Genomic DNA, 19,730 nt, shown 5'->3' on the forward strand with positions numbered 1-19,730 from the left:
CTGAAAAGCGTCCTTATTTGATAATTCCTTTGCCTGTAAAAGAGAATTCAACTTCTGATGACATTCATAATTACAATCTATAGTAAACTGCAGCTCTGGAACATTTCTGAACAAAACCACTGAAAAATGCCAAGACTGTCCTCATGGTGCCTTTCAAGACTCTGAAGGACAAGAACAGTGTTTGCCCTGTCCACCAGGAACCTCCACCATAGAATCAAGAACCGCAAACCGCTCCAGCTGTTTTGGTAATCATAGCTTATTCTTTTAAAAGAGCTGCTTTAACATTCTGCAAGTCGTTTCGTTTGCTCAGACTAGCTAGAACCAAAGAAGCATCAAATAACCTGAAAATAATTGTCCAACACTTTCGAAAGTGTCGCGGCTCATATGAAGTAGTGTTTTGCTTCGGCCAAGAGACTTATCAGAAACCTGTTGGCATCTCTCTGAGGTCTCGCTAACAAATTGAAGATGTCAATAGTGTGGCTCCCTTTGCAGAACCTTTTAGGCTCAATATTTAATGACATCATTACTGATGATAACAACATTAATCATAACATTACATCATTACTATTATCAATACATATTAATCACTCTTTTTAAATATATTATTAGCCTTTTGCAAAGCTGGTTCTTACTCCCCCACCGGTCTTGAGCCATGTTTCCCTTGCGATAAGGGCTCCTACCAAGAAGTGGATGGTAAGAAATATTGCTCTCAATGTGCAGTAAACCAGACAACGACATCCGAAGGTTCCAATAGCTCTATGCTGTGTGGAGGTATGTCTTAGGAGTAATTTCATATGTATGGTAATACAAGGTTTATTTAATGTTAATCTCTTCGAATAAAATATTTAGCTTCAACCTATATGCTTTGGGAGTTAATCTTTTATGATGTGATTCAATTGATTTTACAATGATAAGAATGCAGAATTGTTACGCTGCGGACTAATATTATGGTTTACTTTTGCAGAAGACGTTAGACCTTCGTTACCCATATGAAGCACTTTCTAGACAGAAACTGTTCCCTCTCTCGCCCCCATCTTCTTCTTCAACTCGTTAGGATAAGAGCTCATGTTTCTAGAGTCAGGTGTCTTAAAACCTCCATCTTTAATTGGCTTCTGTGAATTTTTAGTTTGTGCAAACTCTCACAAAAATCTCTTTTCCCCCTTTTGAGTATATCTACTGCACTGGATAAAGGGATTACCACCATATTTCATGGGCTTATGCAAAGGTAACGGTTATCAAAATCTCACCTAAACATTTATGTTCACTTTCCTCTTACAGAGCCTTGCCCCCCTGGCTCGTTTTCTTCCACTGGATTGGCACCGTGCTCTTTATGCGACCAACGCTCTTTCCAGCCACGTAATGAAAGTCGAATATGTTTTTCATGTCCAGGAACCACTGTAACTGTATTTCCCGGATCAAAGACTGCACAAGATTGCATAGGTTAGATAACCTAAGAGAAATTAGGCCTCCGCATTTTTAATCATCTTATTTGATAAGCGAAATTAAAGATAGTCCGCGATTAAGTCTTATGGCTGTAATTCATGGTAGAAATGTGGGAATTCTGAAAACTCCGTACTTTGGCATTGTATCAACTATGGTTGCAAAGTAAAAGAACTAGTCCTTAAGCTGATAGTGATAGGGGTGATGCAGAGCGAGAAAAAAGTGAAATAAGTCAGGAATCAATAGCTTTGAAACCTTGATTGAAGTGATGCTGGGCGAGAAAAAATTGAAATAAGTCAGGAATCAATAGCTTTGAAACCTAATATGATAACACACCTTAACCATCATAAATAAAGTATTAAAGTGATACGTAACGATCTGTTTAATGCCTCATTTATGAAAGCAAATAATTGAAAAAAAGATAAATAAAACAATGATTCTTTCAAGACTAAACTTAATCTCCAAAAATAAACAGACACGGACCTGAAAATACTTTCTTAAAAGGAAACTATGGTTTACTCGTTCTACTTAAAAGATTTTTTTCTTTTTTTTTTTTCAAAATTTAGTAAGTACTTTTTCCTTCTTCCCACCAATAACGTAGCTCCATTTTCTGCCTTTAAAAGCACACACAACCCACAATTCCTCTATTTGCTCCGGCGAAGGGCTAACGCTCGAAAAGTCAGCTTTTGTAATCGTTACGGTGGCCAATTTACCATTTGAACTTTGTTGATATATCAAAATTATTTCTTTTTCCTTCTGCTTGTGATGTTTCTATAGAAATCAACGAGTGCAAATCAGACCCTTGTAGCAACAACGCCACATGTACAGACCTCATTGGAGATTACCTGTGTTCTTGCACCTACGGTTACACTGGAAAGCAGTGTGAGACCAACATTGATGAATGTCAAGACCAACCTTGTTTCAATAATGGCACATGCCATGACCTTGTTAACAATTACACCTGCACTTGCGCACAAGGTTTCCGTGGAAATAACTGCGAACAGGACATCAACGAGTGTGATTCGTTATCATGTGCCAACAACGCGTCCTGCCAGAATCTCCCCGGAGGATACAAATGCCAGTGTAAACCTGGTTACAGTGGGGCCCTCTGCGATATTGACATCGATGATTGTCTTATATTCCCTTGTCAAAATGGAGGTACTTGCCGAGACGGTATCAATAACTACAAGTGTATCTGTGTTTTGGGATATCAGGGGGATAACTGTCAAGAGAATATTGATGACTGTGCAGGCAACTCTTGTCAGAACGGAGGCCAATGCATCGACGGTATTGGCAGCTATCAATGCTTTTGTCCAAAGGGCTTTACTGGTAGTAATTGTGAGATTGACATCGACGAATGTGTAACGGCAGACTGTAAGAACAATGCTACTTGTATTGATGAGATAAACGGATACTTCTGCAAATGTGAACAGGGATTTTCTGGAAAGACATGCGAGACTGACATTGACGAGTGTTTCTCTAATCCCTGTAAAAACCAAGCACATTGCGTCAATATGGTTAATGCGTACAAATGTGATTGTCAAGATGGTTTCGATGGTTTACACTGTGAGAACAACATCGACGACTGCGCTACGGGCCCTTGCTCGAATAATGGTTCCTGTCACGATGGTATTAACAATTTTACGTGCGTATGTCCGCCTGGTTTTACGGGCGAACTGTGCAACATAGCCATCGACTATTGCGCCTCGAAGCCTTGCTTCAATAACGGTTCATGTCTGGATGACACCAAATCTTTCACGTGTCAGTGTGTAGATGGTTTTAAAGGGGAGCGCTGCGAAATCAATGAGGACAATTGCAAAAATGCTACTTGCATGAACAACAGCACTTGCATTGACGGCATAGGCAAGTATGAATGCGCATGTGCGGAAGGTTTTGTTGGCATTGATTGCGAAATAAATGTTGATGACTGTGCGGGAAACCCATGCGTCAACGATGGAACATGCACAGACCTCGTAAACGACTATCAATGCAACTGTAAGTTGGGTTACACAGGAAAAAACTGCAGCGTGAACATCAACGACTGTGCTAGTTCTCCTTGTAACAACAATGCTACGTGCGTGGACCAGTTGCATAGTTATACCTGCATCTGCAATGATGGATTCAGTGGAACCAAGTGTGAGGTTGATATCGATGAGTGTGCAGTGAACTATTGCAAAAATGGATCCACTTGTAAAGATGAAGTAAACGGTTATAGTTGTGAATGTACCCCAGGCTTTTCCGGGGACGATTGTAGCACGGAGATTGACGAATGTGCATCTTTTCCATGTGACTATGGTGGGACATGTTTTGATCAGGTACCTCATGTTATATTTTATGAAGTATTTCTGTTGTACTACTGGGCTATGCAGATACGTATTTGATACAAACTCCAGACACTGCGTTGTAAATGTGTTACAATGCAGCGTTGTAAATTCGCGATTTTAAACTACCACAGAAAGATGTTCCCCTTGAGAGACTAACCGCTGTTCTTTTTTTTAATAGGTTAGTTACAATTTATCAAATTTATAATATCTCAAAGGATTAAATTTTTCACTTTTCAGCTTAATGCATTCCTCTGTGTCTGCAAACCTGGATTTACAGGCCAGCGATGTGACATGAACATAGATGAATGCGTGTCCAGTCCATGTCAAAACAATGGCACGTGCTTGGATCGTGTGCTAAACTACACTTGCAAGTGCCCAGTAGGATTTAACGGATTCCACTGTGAAAACCCAGTGGACTATTGTTCGGAGTCTGGTAACTGCACCGTAAATGGACATTGTGTCAACTCTCGTACAGATTCCTACTGCAACTGCAGTACCGGGTATTTTGGGAAATACTGTGAATTTGAAATCGACGAGTGCTTGGCAAGACCTTGCTTCAACAACGCTACTTGCCATGATGCCATTGGTGACTTCTCTTGCTCCTGTTTAGACGGGTACACGGGGAGGCTGTGTGAACTGAACGTTGATGATTGTCGAAACAACTCTTGTCAGAACAACGCGACTTGCATTGACCGTAACCAGGGGTATTCCTGTCTCTGTTCCGAAGGTTACAATGGTACCTATTGCCAAACAGAAGTTAATGAATGCGAATCAAGTCCATGTTTAAACAATGGCTCTTGTATCGACCTGACTCCTGGATATAAGTGTGACTGCTTTGATAAATTCATCGGAGAGAACTGTGAAAACTTGACGGATCTTTGTTTATCTGCACCCTGTGAAAATGGAGGTACATGCAAAACTGAAAGCGGTGGGGAATTCTTCTCTTGTACGTGTCCAGCAGGTTTTACAGGAAGTACTTGCGAGGTCAACATCAATGACTGCGTCTCGAATCCTTGTACGCCTAATTCTTATTGTCAAGACCAGGTCAATGGGTATACTTGTGAATGCTACCCTTCTTTCACGGGAGATCGCTGCGATATCTGTGAGTATCGTGATCAATCATTGGTATATTATAGTAATGCTATTATTAGATAAGACGACTACTGCAGAAACAATTAAGGTAAAAGAAAACCATAGAAGTGATAAAAACTCCTCATGCATACAAGGAAGTGGCAAATTTGAAAATATAAAAAAATGTTGTAATTGAAATGAAAGTAGAGCTCATGCGTGGTACAATACAAAACATCAAACAAGGGTGCCTAGAAGGCCTTAGTTTCGGTTCACTGCCGAACAGTTATATAGAAAAGAATGATTTGTTAACTAAATCATAACAGCATCTAAGCTATAAAAATGTGGGACTCTTTCAGGTAAGAGTTATTTATGGATCGAATGCATTTTCATCAAAGTGAAGACGTCTTTCCTGCTGGTTACTTTTCAATTGTTTATGCCTTATTCTCAAACCAGCCTTTTCTTTTCAGTTCTGGGCAGCAACTTTGATCTGATATTTAGACGTAAAAGTAAAGACGACATGGTACTTCTGTCAGACGGCAAAAGTGTTCCCAGCATGAGGTCGTTTACAATCGCCCTTTTTGTCCGTGCCGATCCAAGATACAAGTCAGGGACACTGTTCAGTTATAGCGTTCCTCAGCAGCCGCGCGACAAAATAATACTTTCTTTTACAGAGTCTCAAATCATTTTGGAAATCAAAGATGACGTGATAAAGACGAATTTCGAGCTGCCAGATGACCATTGGCATTACGTGGGAGTTGTTTGGAATGGAATCACTGAAGAGACGTTTGTATACGTGGATGGACCGGAGGTAAAACATTCCATGGATGCAAAAACCGGAAGCACTATAATGGGAGGTGGCTGGATCGTATTGGGGCAGCGTTATCTCGCAGAGGAGCAAACGCCAACTGAATCAACGGCTTTCGTAGGCACTCTGCATCAAGCTAGCTTTTGGGATGTACCGGCATCTGCAGACCACATGTGGAATGCTGCACACAGTTGCACCTGGCCTGTTGCAGGAAGTGTGCGAGCGTGGAGCAGCTTCTTACTGGGGATCAAAGGAGAAGTAGAGAAGAAGTTTATGACACAATGTAAAGGTAAGCAACCTGCTAAGCATTCAAAATTTGCCCGAAACACCTTCGCATGATTTTAAGCCCGCAAGGGTCTGGATACCGAGGATTAGGTTCGATAGTCGACCGAGTGAATACTTTTCTTGGATAAGACGCCTCCTCCTTCCAAAGCCCCTCTATGTATAAAATCTTAAGCTGGATTTTCAGGAAAACTTGGTGAAATGCTAGGGTTGGTCAACTAGAACGCCTCCGAGACAATGATAAGCACTGAGGGTGAGGGTTGGCTAGATCTACATGAAAATACTGATCAGTAACTGACATCGACTCTGTTGAATGCTTCATGCTGTTCACCTAGTTATTAAAGAGTGACTTTGCAAAGTAAAAGTTTAGAAGAAAAATGGTTATAAGACTAAGTCAAAACATTTGCCTCGGTCTTAGTGAGCTAAATACTTAGCCTTGTCCCAACCAGGTAACCATGTTGTTACTCTGAAGCTTCTGTCCTTAAAAATGGTCATTTGCCCCTGGGATTCATTCAAAACTTAATTCTTTTCTTTACCACTCTAACCATTCTACCGGTCGAGTGAACTTCGAAAGGTAGATATCAGGATTCTATCATTTCAGGTTCTTTGGGATGATTTACCGTTATGTCTTTTCTTTGCTCTATTTTCTTCATCAATTTTCTACAGTTGTCACCAGTAAAATATATATTCAGATTTATTTTTAATACTAACCTTTCAATTAAACTTCTTTTCTCTCCTCTCTTTTCTCCCGCCAGCTTTAGAAAACTGCACGACAAATTGCTCCCACTTTTTCCATTGTGAGGCTCGTGAAGTCCGTTACCACTGCACGTGTCAACTCGGGTTTTCAGGTACCCACTGCAATATCGACATCAATGATTGCAGTTCCAATCCTTGCATCAATGGAAAGTGTGTGGATGGTGTAAACCGATACGATTGTGAATGCCATGACGGGTATTATGGCACTAACTGTGAGCATAAGATCGTCGAAGAAAAAGGTGAATATGTTTTCAACGATACAAAACCTTACAAGTTTTCAACGGGATTGTAGCATAAAGTGTCGATGAGATATTGTATTCCGTCGACTTAAGAATAACAGCACATTGTAGACTATAATTCACATAAAAATGGTTAATGAAGAGGTGAATGCGTTTCGTTTTTGTTATTGACACAGAACTTGTAGGAAGTACATTTAAATGTGAATTCTAGCCGGATGATTAGTGAATATTAATTTCCACTTATTTCTAAGGAAATGTAAACTCAATTTACACATTTCCCCTTTTTATAGTTTGTCCAAAGCTGGAGAAACCTAGAAATGGTCAAACGAAGTGTCGAAAACTATCTGGAAAACTGCTATGCATCATGTCTTGCGGTGAAGGACACGCCTTTAATTCCGGAGCAACTACAATGTATGGCTGTGGGCCAGATACAGAATGGAAATGGAATGGAAAAGATGATCTTGAGATACCCTCTTGCACAAGTAAGAAAACGCGTTCTCTAAAACGTCTTTTAGAGTTATGTGTTATCTAAATTTTCACATGAATTCTTATCTTGGCCAACAATTGCCTAACACCGAGAATAAATTCCCCTTTTTATTGAAAAAAATGAAGCCTCTAATAAAATCTTGCTAACACTCGCGGCTGCTGTTAATGAGCAAGATAATTGAGGTTTGGAAAAAACATCCGAGATTCAATCGTTTATTACATCCACTTTGAAATCACTGGTGGTCCCTGTAATCTAATTGTCTCTAATTGGCGCGATTTATTCACGAATTGCACCATTTTTTGCTCTAAATCGCATCATTTTAAGCTTGACTGAGTTTTTGACACATGATGTCAAAGTCTTTCTGTTTTGCATGCAACTGAATAAGATGTAAAAGCATTTCTGGTTCCGCTTTTTATTTAAAAACTGGCTCAGTACTGCATCAACTAAATATTTGAACTGACCAAGTCCTGTATTTGGGTGGTTTCAAAATGGATGTAATAACGTGGTAATTTAACCTGGTGTCGTGCAATTTTGGTCTGAAATCATGTGATTTAAAATCCAACTCGCGCTGCGCGCTCGCTCGATTTTGAAATCACGCGTATGATTTCAGCCCAAATTGCACTCAACTCAGTTAAATTACCACTATATATCGATCGACAACTGCCGATGATACATGTCTTAAATTATGAGTTAACAAGGCAAGTCAGCATTTTTTACTTTGATTTGTGTGTGATAAAATAGATGGGATGTTTTTCATTGCGAATTGTATGAGATAAGTCTACGGATGGTAATTTGATTCACTCTAACAACAATTCTTTTTTATGCTATAATTTCAAACAGGTAAAGCTGCTCCTACAGACATAGAACATCACTTCTCTATAAAATTTCTTGGGATTAATTGCAGAAACATAAAAAACCACAACGATTTACTCAAAGCTGTCAAAAGCGCTGTCAACAAAACACTTTCAACAGTCTCCAGATGTCATGCTTGCCAATTGACAAAGCTTACTGTTCCCGGATGTGAATTACCGGAGGAAAATAAGAAAAAGCGAGCAGTTACTTACGCAATGGAGGTTCTTTTCTCACTGATGGTGAGAGAAGCGCTTGATAGTAACTCAGTGAATGACGATGTCACAGAGAAGAGTGAGGCTGTCCTTTTTCAAATGAAATATGCGGTTGCCACTGGACAGTTTATTATAAATATGAACGGAATGAACATCACCGCTGAGAGGTCTTCACTACAACATCTCTCTTCTAGTGTTATATGTAATGCAGGATTTGTTACAAGTAGCGATGAAAAAGGATGTGGTAAGTGTTGTATTTGGTATGATTATATCACTTTTCAAGTCAATTGCATAAAATAACTTCGTGGTTAAAGAGCTCGCGCCACCCTCTCTCTTAATCAATCTCGATGCTAAAACCGAATCATTCCTTCAAGGGCCTGCGCTTATCTTCGCTGGTGGCCAGTTACTTGTAGTTACTATGATCTTTCGATAACTATTTTTGACTATGACATTTTCTCTGATGGGCTATAATGTTTTACTTGACTCCGATTTCACGATATTTTATCGAAACGCATAGTAGGAGAAAACACTCTTCTTAATTTCAAAGCCTTTCACTTTATTAATACTTGGGACGAATTTGCAAATTCTCGCTTTCTCATTTGATTTTCTACAGTGGCGTGCCCGGTAGGAACGTACTACAATCAAAACAGCTTTAACTGTACGCTGTGTGGCAAAGGTAGTTATCAGGATAAGGAAGGCCAATCCAGCTGCGAACAGTGTGAGCAAGGAAAATCAACGAATGTGAATGGAGCTATTTCTAGTAAAGACTGTGTTAGAGGTATGGATGGCTACTGAAACTTCGAGAATCTTTTAGTACACATGGAATAGACTGTATACGAAAGTATCATGAAGAATATCAGAATAACTATCGATCAGAGATCAATTCGTTCTGCAGGACCCATAAAACAATGAATATCAATAACAACCAAGCACCCTTGCGTAGTCGAACATGAACAGTAACTAAGCATAGTCTCATTTTCATTTGGTCGTAAGGGGAACCAGTGCGCCATCTTTTAAATTTTATTGTGATCAGTTTACACCTCCCTAACACAGTGTAGTATTTCGCCAGGACAGGCCATAAAGCGAGTTTTAAGTCAGGAGGTTCTCTCATCTAGTCTCTGAATTAATCTTTATTTTTGCCATAATGCTGTTTTGAACCGGGAGACTGTAAAGAACAAATTTCTGGCTCTTGAAAAATGCTATATGTCTCGACGATGAAACTGTAAATAATGCATGCGGACTTCACTCCGGCAAAATTTTTTTATCAACGTTGCTTGAACGCTTCCATTGCAAGTATATGTAACGCTCATGCACACACACAAAACTTCTTCAACGAGGTATACAGTATGTCTAGAAAACACAATGCTCTCCACTCTTGGGGAATTTTGAACGTTCTCCCCGCCAACCCCCCCTCCCCTACTTGACGTTAACTTGACTGTCTCTGTTGTTCAACAGAACCTGTTTCTATCGAGGAAGGTACTTCCATTGGCGCTATCGTCGGAGCTACAGTTGCTGTAGTTCTTTTAATCCCCTTGGTTGTTTTCTTTTTATACCGCAGGTATGTACTCATCAATACACGCTGACTCTTTAAATGTGGAGGTCTTTGCCTGTGACAGTGCATGCACATGAAAACTCCATACTTTTTACATAAACGAAAGAAGATTAATAGATACAAACACATACAACAAAAAAAGCTGATTATTTCCGTTTTTGTATTGTAAACGTAAAAATATTTTACGAAGCCAAAGAAAGTTTCTTAGCCTCAGCATCTGAGCTTCACTCCATCTATAAAAGCCTCAATTTAGAAATTGCTTACGTCCACGATTTTGAGTTGTATTTGAGCTATGCGACTGTTTCCTACCATAATCTAATCGTTAAAACGATTTTAGTGCGAAGCAGCAGAAATAGGAGGCTCAAGGGTGGTAATTTTTTAATTTGAAGTCAGATTTGACAATGAACGTAATAAAAAAGATGAGATCAAGTAAGTCAAGTTAGTCAGCGATTAGAAATTAAATGTTAGAAGGAGACCTGTTTTCAATTTTCTTGAATTTCCTATATTTTTTTATTCTAAGTAGATTGTTTCATAGGTTCACTGGAAAACCGGAACCAAGCAACGAATCGATTACGTATTCCCAGCAGGGAGTCGGTAACCCAGGATTCCTGATGGAAGACAGAAACATGACGGTGACTGAACGCCGCAATGGACCCCGGGAAGAACATAGCGAAAATCAGTCTCCACCTCCGACCTTTACTAATTAGGTTTCGCCTTATGCAGTTACTGACTTAGTCTATAGTAGAATCGTTTAAACTTCCCGATTATTTCGAAGCCTGCAAACCAGGTTATCCAGGTATATGGATTAACATTTTGAGACTGTGAAGGAAATGTGGACATTTTCCGATTACAATTGTCTGATCATCGCCCAATTAAACGGTCTGAGTGCAACTCTTCAGAGTTATTAGGGGATTGCGATGCAGTAATTTTACGAAATCGTTATGTTCATGATGAGCTTAGAGAATAATATTTCTCAGATACTCGTGGTTTTGCGGCTAAAGCAGAGCTCAGGGGCATGTGAAAATCGATAAACTAATATTAACATTGCCTGCGGGAACTGTCCTTGTTTAACACCATTACAGCGAAAAGAAGTCTGAGACCTTTGGACCATTTGTGCGCTCTGCTTTTAAACTGGTGCACTTAACTTTTTTTTTTTTATCACAGTAAACTTTGTAACAGTTACTGCAATAAAAGTGTTCTCTACGTAGCTTGAAAAAAGGCATGTCTCGTCTGAATTTAGAGCTATAACTAGTAATATGCTTATGTCAAATAACCCAACAAAGTCTGTTTGAGACTACGGCTTTCTTTTTGATTAGTATGGGGTTATATGGAAATCCAGCCGAATTTTTTTTGTGTTTTGGAGGGGGAACTCCAGAGTGCGTGTATTAAGGAAGAGGGCTAGTGCCGCGTACCCAGGTTATTACTACATACTTTCTGAAAGGAAAATACGCACTCACATTGGTCTTCCCTAACCTGATGTTGTAGCTTGATAAGGCAAATGAGATAATTAAAGATATTTAACAATTATTCGCCGAAGGCGAAGTGAATATCGTCGAATAATCCCCGAGACGAAGGCGAGGTGAATATCGTCGAATAATCCCCTCGACTTCGTCTCGGGGATTATTCGACAATATTCACCGAACCTGAGGCGAATAATTGTTTTAGTATAATTTCAGAGCTGGACAACAGAAAATTTCTAATATCATAACATTTTAGTAACGTTTATTAACATTTATTTCAATATTTTATATAAACCACGTGGAGTGGTTTATATAACGTCATATAAGGAACCGCTCGACCAATCAGATTGCTGGAAACTCTTTGCTCAGCTCTGAAATTTTAATAAATATATAGATGAAGGCCAAACTTCGTTGCGAAAACACGTGGATCCGATAAATGGCAATTCATTTATTGATTTAGCGAAAGAGAGGATTATTTTTGCCCTGATACACACTTTATGCTGGGGATAATAATAATAATAATAATAATAATAATAATAATAATAACAATAATGATAATATTAACTTTATTTCAGTGTCAAACTTCTAGCTAGCCTGTAATAGGCTTACTAATCGGGGACATTGTGATGAAATTTTGTGGGCCGAGGCCAGGAACGTGTTCGATAATTGAGTCAGTTTGCTAGACATAACGTCTCGTAGTCACGTTCGACGCACTAAAAACTACTATAAAACGAATACAAGAATTGTAAAAACGTGTAAAATGGTATATAAAAAGTCACTTGTAAAAATGTAGCGGAATTCCAAATCGATTTCGATCAATTACGATCCTCATCAGTAGTACTCCGCCATGTTTTAAAATACTCATAAATAATTGTTCATATAAGTGACTCTGAAATGTCCACACTTCTTCCAGGCTTCATGTAAGCGGTCATGATGTATCAATCACAGCTCGTGGGATTTGAAAAAAGTTCCATTCGTTCTTGGAGTTCATAAGCGAGTCTTCGTTCACATTATTTATCCTCACTCCTTCAGTTATTTGTCTCAGCATCGCGTCATTGTGATAAACCCCCGTCACATCCATTCGGAACTGCTTTACCTCTCTATTGTGTTTCTCTTTACAGTGTTTCCACAATGCAGATCGTTCTTCCTTATTGTTAAGTGATTTCGTATGCTCTTTCCCTCTGGTATACGCGCTCCTGGCTGTTTCCCCTACGTATACGCTGTTACACTGGATACACTTAATCTCATACGTCACACTTTCTCTATCACACGGTCCTTTTCCACCTGTGCTACACACTGGGCAGTCTTCTCGTCCACACTGTCGCGGTTTAAATGGGTCGGACTTTTGGAGTAGTCGTTTAATGGCGATTCCGGCTTTCTCCACCACTTTAATATTGAAACCTTGCTGCTTTATTTCTGTCTGGTATTCCTTCCGTAACCGTGGTGGAAGAAGAGTGGTGGAGAGTTTGAAAGTGAAAAGGAAAAGGAAAATTGCTTTTTTGAGGGAAAAATATGGACAGAGTAGAGAAATACCTGATCAAATTGAAGGGATTACAATAGCGGATAGTGACCTGCCGGTTACATTTAACTCTGAACCTAGGTGTTATGGAGGGTGTTCTACTGATGGGAAGGAAAAGAAAATATTGAGTTTGCCACCAAAATTTGCTGTATACGACAAGGTGAACACTGTTGAGTGTGAGGCGGAGATTGAGAAAGGGCTAGCGAAGCTGAGATGGACAAAGAGGAAGCAATTCGAGGGTGACAAGAACCAACAAGACGAGAACAAAGAGCCTGAAGGAGAAACAAAGGGAAGTGTGTACGATGTTAAGAGTTACACATTTGATTTCAGCAATATGAGGGCAACAGATCTCCCCTTCAACAAGAGAGTGCATCTACCTGAACCTCTAGACGAAAGGTCGGAAATTGCTATGCAAAACCTGAAAGTAAAATTAAATCAAATAACAGAAAAATACGTGAAAGACGAAAAGGTTTGCAAATGGAGCAACCTAGAGAAGAACGAAAAGGAAGGCTTGGTTTCAATGAAAAAGAAAGTTCAGAGTCAGGAGAGTGTGGTGTTTCAAACAGACAAGTCAGGTCGCCTCTCCGTAGACAGCATGGGGAACTACAGAGTAGCTTCTCAACCGCACGTTGTCGATAGCGTCTTAATTACCAAAGATGAACATGACCGGTTACAACAGCTCATAAATGCACATTCGACGTCTTGGGTGCGCATTTTAAATGCAGGGAGCGAGACCAATAACGAGACTAGAGTAAAGAACAATATGTTAAATAGTGATAGCCAAGTAGCACCGCTATATACCCTACGTAAGGACCATAAAGAGTACAGTGATGAGTACAAGGGCCCCCCCGTTAGACCGGTATGCGGGGCAATGGTAGGTTACAACTGCAAGCTCTCTCACCTGGTAAGCGTTGTACTTACAGAGGTATGGAAATCGAGAGAGAATAGCGCCATATGCACGAGCACGGAAGACATGATCGCGGAAATGAACAGAGTTAATCAGGACCAGGATAACGACAACTTAATAATTGGCTCCACCGACGTGATTGCTTTATATCCTAGTCTTGATATTGAGTTCACAATCGATAAGGTGTGTGAGGTTTTCTACGAGAGTAACATCAGTATCCGAAGTATCAACAGTCAGGAGTTGGGTCTGTACCTGGCATTAACGACATCACCGGAAGTGCTAGCTAGGATGGAGATTACAAATGTATGTCCAACGAGAAAGACGAATAGAGGGAGACCACCCACGATCACTGCAAGTGGGAGTGAGGAGCAGAAAGAGAAAAGATTTAAATCGTGGAACCCACCAGTCACACAGCCAGATGAACGTGCGAAACGTATTATGTTGAAAGAGGCATTAAGAGTCGTATTGACAGTGATTATGAAAAATCATGTTTTCACATTTGATAACGAGATCAGAAAGCAAATAAGAGGTGGTCCAATTGGCCTTAAATTAACCGGGGTACTGGCCCAGATTTTCATGATTTGGTGGGATGAAAAATTTGCAACAAGGCTGAATGAATTGGCCATCGTTATGAAAATGAACAAACGGTACGTGGATGACATCAACATGGCTGTGCAAGCAACACCAGTTGGGATGAGGTACAAGGATGGAAAAACTCACATGGATGAGAGATCCGTAGCTGAGGATCAAGGAATCAGTGACGATGAGAGGACTATGACATTGATAAAACAGATAGGAAACGACATACACCCGTCAATACAACTCGAAATAGATTACCCCTCTAAACACCAGGACGGAAAGCTACCTATCCTTGACTTGAAGGTGTGGATGGAAACAAAAGGGGAAGAGACAGACAGGCAGGACGAGAAAGCCTCAGCCTCAGTGATCATGTATGAGTTTTATTCCAAGAGCATGGCTTCTAAGACAGTCATACATGCTAGGTCTGCCGTAAGCTGGAGTACAAAGAGAACAGTCCTGACCCAAGAAGTCCTTCGGGTCTTACTTAACTGTAGCAGATTGTTACCATGGGAACGAGTAGTAGAGAATGTTAACGAGATGGTCCTGAGAATGCAATACTCGGGGTACAGCAAGAAATTCAGATATGAGGTTGTAGATTCGGCCCTCAAAGCTTTTAGAGCGAGACAAAGAGCTGAGCGAAAAGGAGAAAGACCGTTACATCGACCCAAGGAGTGGAGAAAGGTGGAACGAGAAAAGGAAAAGAGCGAAAGGAAATCCAACTGGTACAAACGCGGCGGGAATGAATCAGTAATTTTTGTACCAGCTACGCCCAACTCACGGTTACGGAAGGAATACCAGACAGAAATAAAGCAGCAAGGTTTCAATATTAAAGTGGTGGAGAAAGCCGGAATCGCCATTAAACGACTACTCCAAAAGTCCGACCCATTTAAACCGCGACAGTGTGGACGAGAAGACTGCCCAGTGTGTAGCACAGGTGGAAAAGGACCGTGTGATAGAGAAAGTGTGACGTATGAGATTAAGTGTATCCAGTGTAACAGCGTATACGTAGGGGAAACAGCCAGGAGCGCGTATACCAGAGGGAAAGAGCATACGAAATCACTTAACAATAAGGAAGAACGATCTGCATTGTGGAAACACTGTAAAGAGAAACACAATAGAGAGGTAAAGCAGTTCCGAATGGATGTGACGGGGGTTTATCACAATGACGCGATGCTGAGACAAATAACTGAAGGAGTGAGGATAAATAATGTGAACGAAGACTCGCTTATGAACTCCAAGAACGAATGGAACTTTTTTCAAATCCCACGAGCTGTGATTGATACATCATGACCGCTTACATGAAGCCTGGAAGAAGTGTGGACATTTCAGAGTCACTTATATGAACAATTATTTATGAGTATTTTAAAACATGGCGGAGTACTACTGATGAGGATCGTAATTGATCGAAATCGATTTGGAATTCCGCTACATTTTTACAAGTGACTTTTTATATACCATTTTACACGTTTTTACAATTCTTGTATTCGTTTTATAGTAGTTTTTAGTGCGTCGAACGTGACTACGAGACGTTATGTCTAGCAAACTGACTCAATAATCGGGGACACCTGAAATGAAAATAAACTCTAAATTAAACAAATTCAAATGATGATGGTTTTTGAGGATATTTGGAAATACGCGAGATTCGGTGATGCAATATCCTGCTCTCAACGAAATGCACTCACCTTCTGATAATGTCGCTGAGTCACTCCTACCATCTTGAAATGCCTGCTGACGTCCATGGTACACAATTTCTCTTATCCGTTGCTTTGCCAACTGTACATTTTAACATATTACGACTTTAAAGAGTTCGCGGAAGCATAGACTCTGCCTTACTTGAATCACTAAAAATAAATAGAGGCGTCTATGTACGAAGGAGGATTTTTTCCGTGTTTTGACGTTAACATTAGCGGATTGTCGGTTATTATTTGTAACCTTTAAGAGCAACTATTACTTCTGTCTGCTACTTTCTGCGAAATTGATAGTTGACCTCCTCCCCTTCCTCGCCCCACCTTTCATTAATAATCCGTACTTTTGCAACAGAGCAATCTCTAAGTTACAGCTCTAAAATCAAATGTATGCATGCGTAAAGGATGATGCTTTCACTCAGTTTTGTTGCGGGTCCTAATTTGAGGAGTGGAGCCCATATCCGCTAGCAGATTTAGACTCTGGGGTCAAAATTTAAGGGGTCCTAATCGGCTAGGACACCGGCAGCTTACGCAAAATTCTAGAGGCATACGCCATGTCAGGAAGAGATAACGTTTTCCAGGAAAACGATGGGAAAGGCACCGACCAAAGTAATCAGTTTCAAAACAACTGGAAATTGAGTTTGGAATTGAAACCACGTTAGTGAAGGAGCTCTCGTCTCCGAAAAGATTGGTCTCTCATTCCTGACGAAAGGCCATCTTGCTAACTTCTAACTTCTATTATAACTTCGATTGGTATGTCCATTGCAGTAGGAAACAATGTAGGTATCAATGGCCTTATACTGTACTTATAAAAGAGAGTCAAGCGATGGGACAAAAGAAACGGAAACAGTTTATCCTCCCTGTTCTTCTAAGCTTTCGGCTTTTCTCCGATTATGCTATTTTCTTTTTTTTAGAAAATGCCACATGTGAATGAGCTTGGCGAGGATTTTAATTTCCGTGAGCGCCCTATTCGCAATTACCTTTTAAAACTCTTTATTTAGGGAGCCCTGCTTCATCTGATCTCTTTCACGGAAATATAACCCCACTTGCTGGCGTAAGTGGTGTTTATATCTATCCTTTATGCTGCTGCACACCAAATACTAAGAATGTAAAAGTCTTAGATAAACTTATGAGAAACACACAATTTGCGTACAATCACAAGCGGTTCCCGGTAATAGATAATGTTTTCCAGGAAAAGGATAAGAACCACCCCGACTAAAGTGATGTTTGAAGACACTTATCCTTTGCTCAGCTCTATTGTGCTTTTGGAGCCCTATCAACATGCAGGAAGACAAAAAAAAAATTCTTAAGCACTCATTCGTGCTTAGGTACTAGAATTATCTTGAAGCGACGCAACCAGATTAGAAATTATTATAAACTCTTCTGCAAAGTTAAATCGTACGAAAAAACTGAAAATACTGTTTACAATTTATTAATTGCTTTCGACGATACTAAAAAGGAAGGCTTCCCTTGAAAACAGATCGCGGATTTCAAGAATTTATCCATCGGTTCTAAACACCAGCAGTGAAAGGCTTTCACTGCTTCCCTTGGCTAAGATTGTAGCTGTTAACCTTGGTGTAGTGTGAAGTGAGAGAATTCCCTTTCGCCATTTTTCTTTAATCCGGAGTATTTCAAAGCTTTCTTGCTTACGACCAGACTGTATTGCTTTAACTCGTATTTCTGGCATCACACTTCCTCCATTGTCATGGCTAAGTAAAATAACCGACGCTCTCTCGAGGGCGTCGGTTATTTGTAAAAAAAAAGAGCTTTCTCATTTGAATTTCAGACACAATATACATTTTAATAATCCTTAATTTTTCATCACCTCACAAGGGTTTGAAATCACATTCTAAGGACAAGATGGCCGAAAGTCGTTTTACAGCAGATGTATGGTGATCAAAAGCTCGCCAAATGCACAAAGGATATGGTTTGCATCACTCCAATATATGTTTAGTGGTACGCTGGTAGACAAGATTTGGTTTTGTTCTGCTTTGGTTAAATTTAACGTCGCTTTCCTGGCAAAGAACACGTTGCATTTCAACGACGTAGAAGTCAACAAATAAACTCGCTATGGCCCTTCCCACCTGGTATTTGATCACTTATTCTGTTTCCATTCCGTAAATGTTTAAACTATTTCTTAAGGTTACTTCCCACCTTTAGAGGGCGAAAAGATAATTTTTTTCTTTTATTGGATTACATTGAAGCTTACCTAACTTTTGCAAAAAGAAAAATTTCACTCTCAAAAAACGTCCGACTGCATGTTTAATAACTCGCGTCTAAGAATATAATCTCTGACTATGAAATCATTCATCCCGCCATCGGTTGTAAGTGTAACTGTTACCATTTGTATCCAGATTCTTAGGCACATTGCAGTTTCGAATCTTTCTTAATCACGTCAGTTGCCGCCTAAGAACGAATTCGTCATGGAGGAATGACGGGATTCGCGCAGGCCCGTCAAACATTTTAACTTTCGAAGGAACGGCAACAGTCAGTCAATCCCAATTACAATCCACGTATATTCAGGCTATCTTGCTGCCACCAAAGAAGTTTACTTCAATTATTCAAATTGCAACTAATTCTATTTTTGTTTTACGGCCATGAGGTAATGCAATCAGAGTGCGTACACTGCCTGGCTCAAAACATGGTCCTGAGACCTACGTCATCTAGTGTGGTTACCATGGCAACGATGCATCTGCCGAATCAAATATGGCTGTTTTTGCTTATTCCCCCCCGGTAACCTACCTCCACACAAAAATTGAAGGGGGCTTAAAATTTTTCATTTCCAACTTCGGTTCACTTTCTCGGAGAATTGCTCTTAAGCATACCGTGATATTATATTTTAGTATATACTAAAACAGTAGATAGCGTTGAAGGCGCGCTCTGATTGGCTAGTCAAACTCCGAATATCCTTTGCTATTTACCTCCGAGCAACTCGAGAGAAAGTGGCGTGCCGTTTTGCTTCCGTGACAAGCGAATAAATCACTCAAATAACAACGAAGCAGTCCCTGAAAACACAGAGAAAGCGATTCAATTTGGTTTGGCTGTGTTTAAAGGTAATGGTAACCGGAAGTTTATCGCTAAAAACCAGTGAAAAAGGTTTTGTTTACAAATGCAAATTAATCTTGCGTAACCTCACTTGTTTACTTGAAAATCAAAGTTGAATGGTATTTTTTACAGAATGGTTTCAAATACAGAAAGAGTTTGCAACACCATTTGAAGAAATGTCGCCACCAGAGCTAAACAAAATGTCTTCAGAAATTTTATCTGTCAGCGAAAAAACGAGATGGCAGTTTTTACAACAAAAAATCAATTACCGCGATCCGAGTCGCGTTGGATTGTTACGCGCGGGAAAATGTTGAAATGTTGGAATCGTATGAATTAAAATCAATTTTTGGTGGTGTATATTATCTCACTGTTTTAGTATATACTAAAACAACTATTCACCTCAGTTTCGGTGGTTAGCGATGGATATTTACCTCGCCGCTTCGCGGCTCGGTAAATATCCACCACTAACCACCTCCACTTCGGTGAATAGTTGTTAATTATTCTATTTTAGCACT

The 19,730-nt window shown here is 39.9% G+C and overlaps 1 protein-coding gene across 3 annotated transcripts in view; it reads left to right on the plus strand.

The window, feature by feature from the left end:
- Nucleotides 1–11,238, plus strand: part of LOC111333368 (uncharacterized) — a 36,628-nt gene extending 25,390 nt beyond the window's left edge. For 2 of the 3 annotated variants that reach the window (XM_088759841.1, XM_022938917.2), the window contains exons 22-33: nucleotides 84–245; nucleotides 610–771; nucleotides 1,279–1,440; nucleotides 2,218–3,755; nucleotides 4,002–4,866; nucleotides 5,303–5,929; nucleotides 6,678–6,917; nucleotides 7,208–7,399; nucleotides 8,245–8,712; nucleotides 9,082–9,246; nucleotides 9,924–10,026; nucleotides 10,544–11,238. In XM_088759841.1, the coding sequence (XP_088615967.1) occupies nucleotides 84–245; nucleotides 610–771; nucleotides 1,279–1,440; nucleotides 2,218–3,755; nucleotides 4,002–4,866; nucleotides 5,303–5,929; nucleotides 6,678–6,917; nucleotides 7,208–7,399; nucleotides 8,245–8,712; nucleotides 9,082–9,246; nucleotides 9,924–10,026; nucleotides 10,544–10,727 (4,868 nt within the window). In that variant the 3' untranslated portion in view covers nucleotides 10,728–11,238. The remainder of the gene's footprint in view (nucleotides 1–83; nucleotides 246–609; nucleotides 772–1,278; nucleotides 1,441–2,217; nucleotides 3,756–4,001; nucleotides 4,867–5,302; nucleotides 5,930–6,677; nucleotides 6,918–7,207; nucleotides 7,400–8,244; nucleotides 8,713–9,081; nucleotides 9,247–9,923; nucleotides 10,027–10,543) is intronic. The other variant, XM_022938918.2, reaches the window with a different exon arrangement.
- The last annotated feature ends 8,492 nt before the right edge of the window (nucleotides 11,239–19,730 follow it).

Source organism: Stylophora pistillata, chromosome 5 (assembly GCF_964205215.1).
Source record: "Stylophora pistillata chromosome 5, jaStyPist1.2, whole genome shotgun sequence".
In the NCBI taxonomy this organism is placed as follows: domain Eukaryota; kingdom Metazoa; phylum Cnidaria; class Anthozoa; order Scleractinia; family Pocilloporidae; genus Stylophora; species Stylophora pistillata.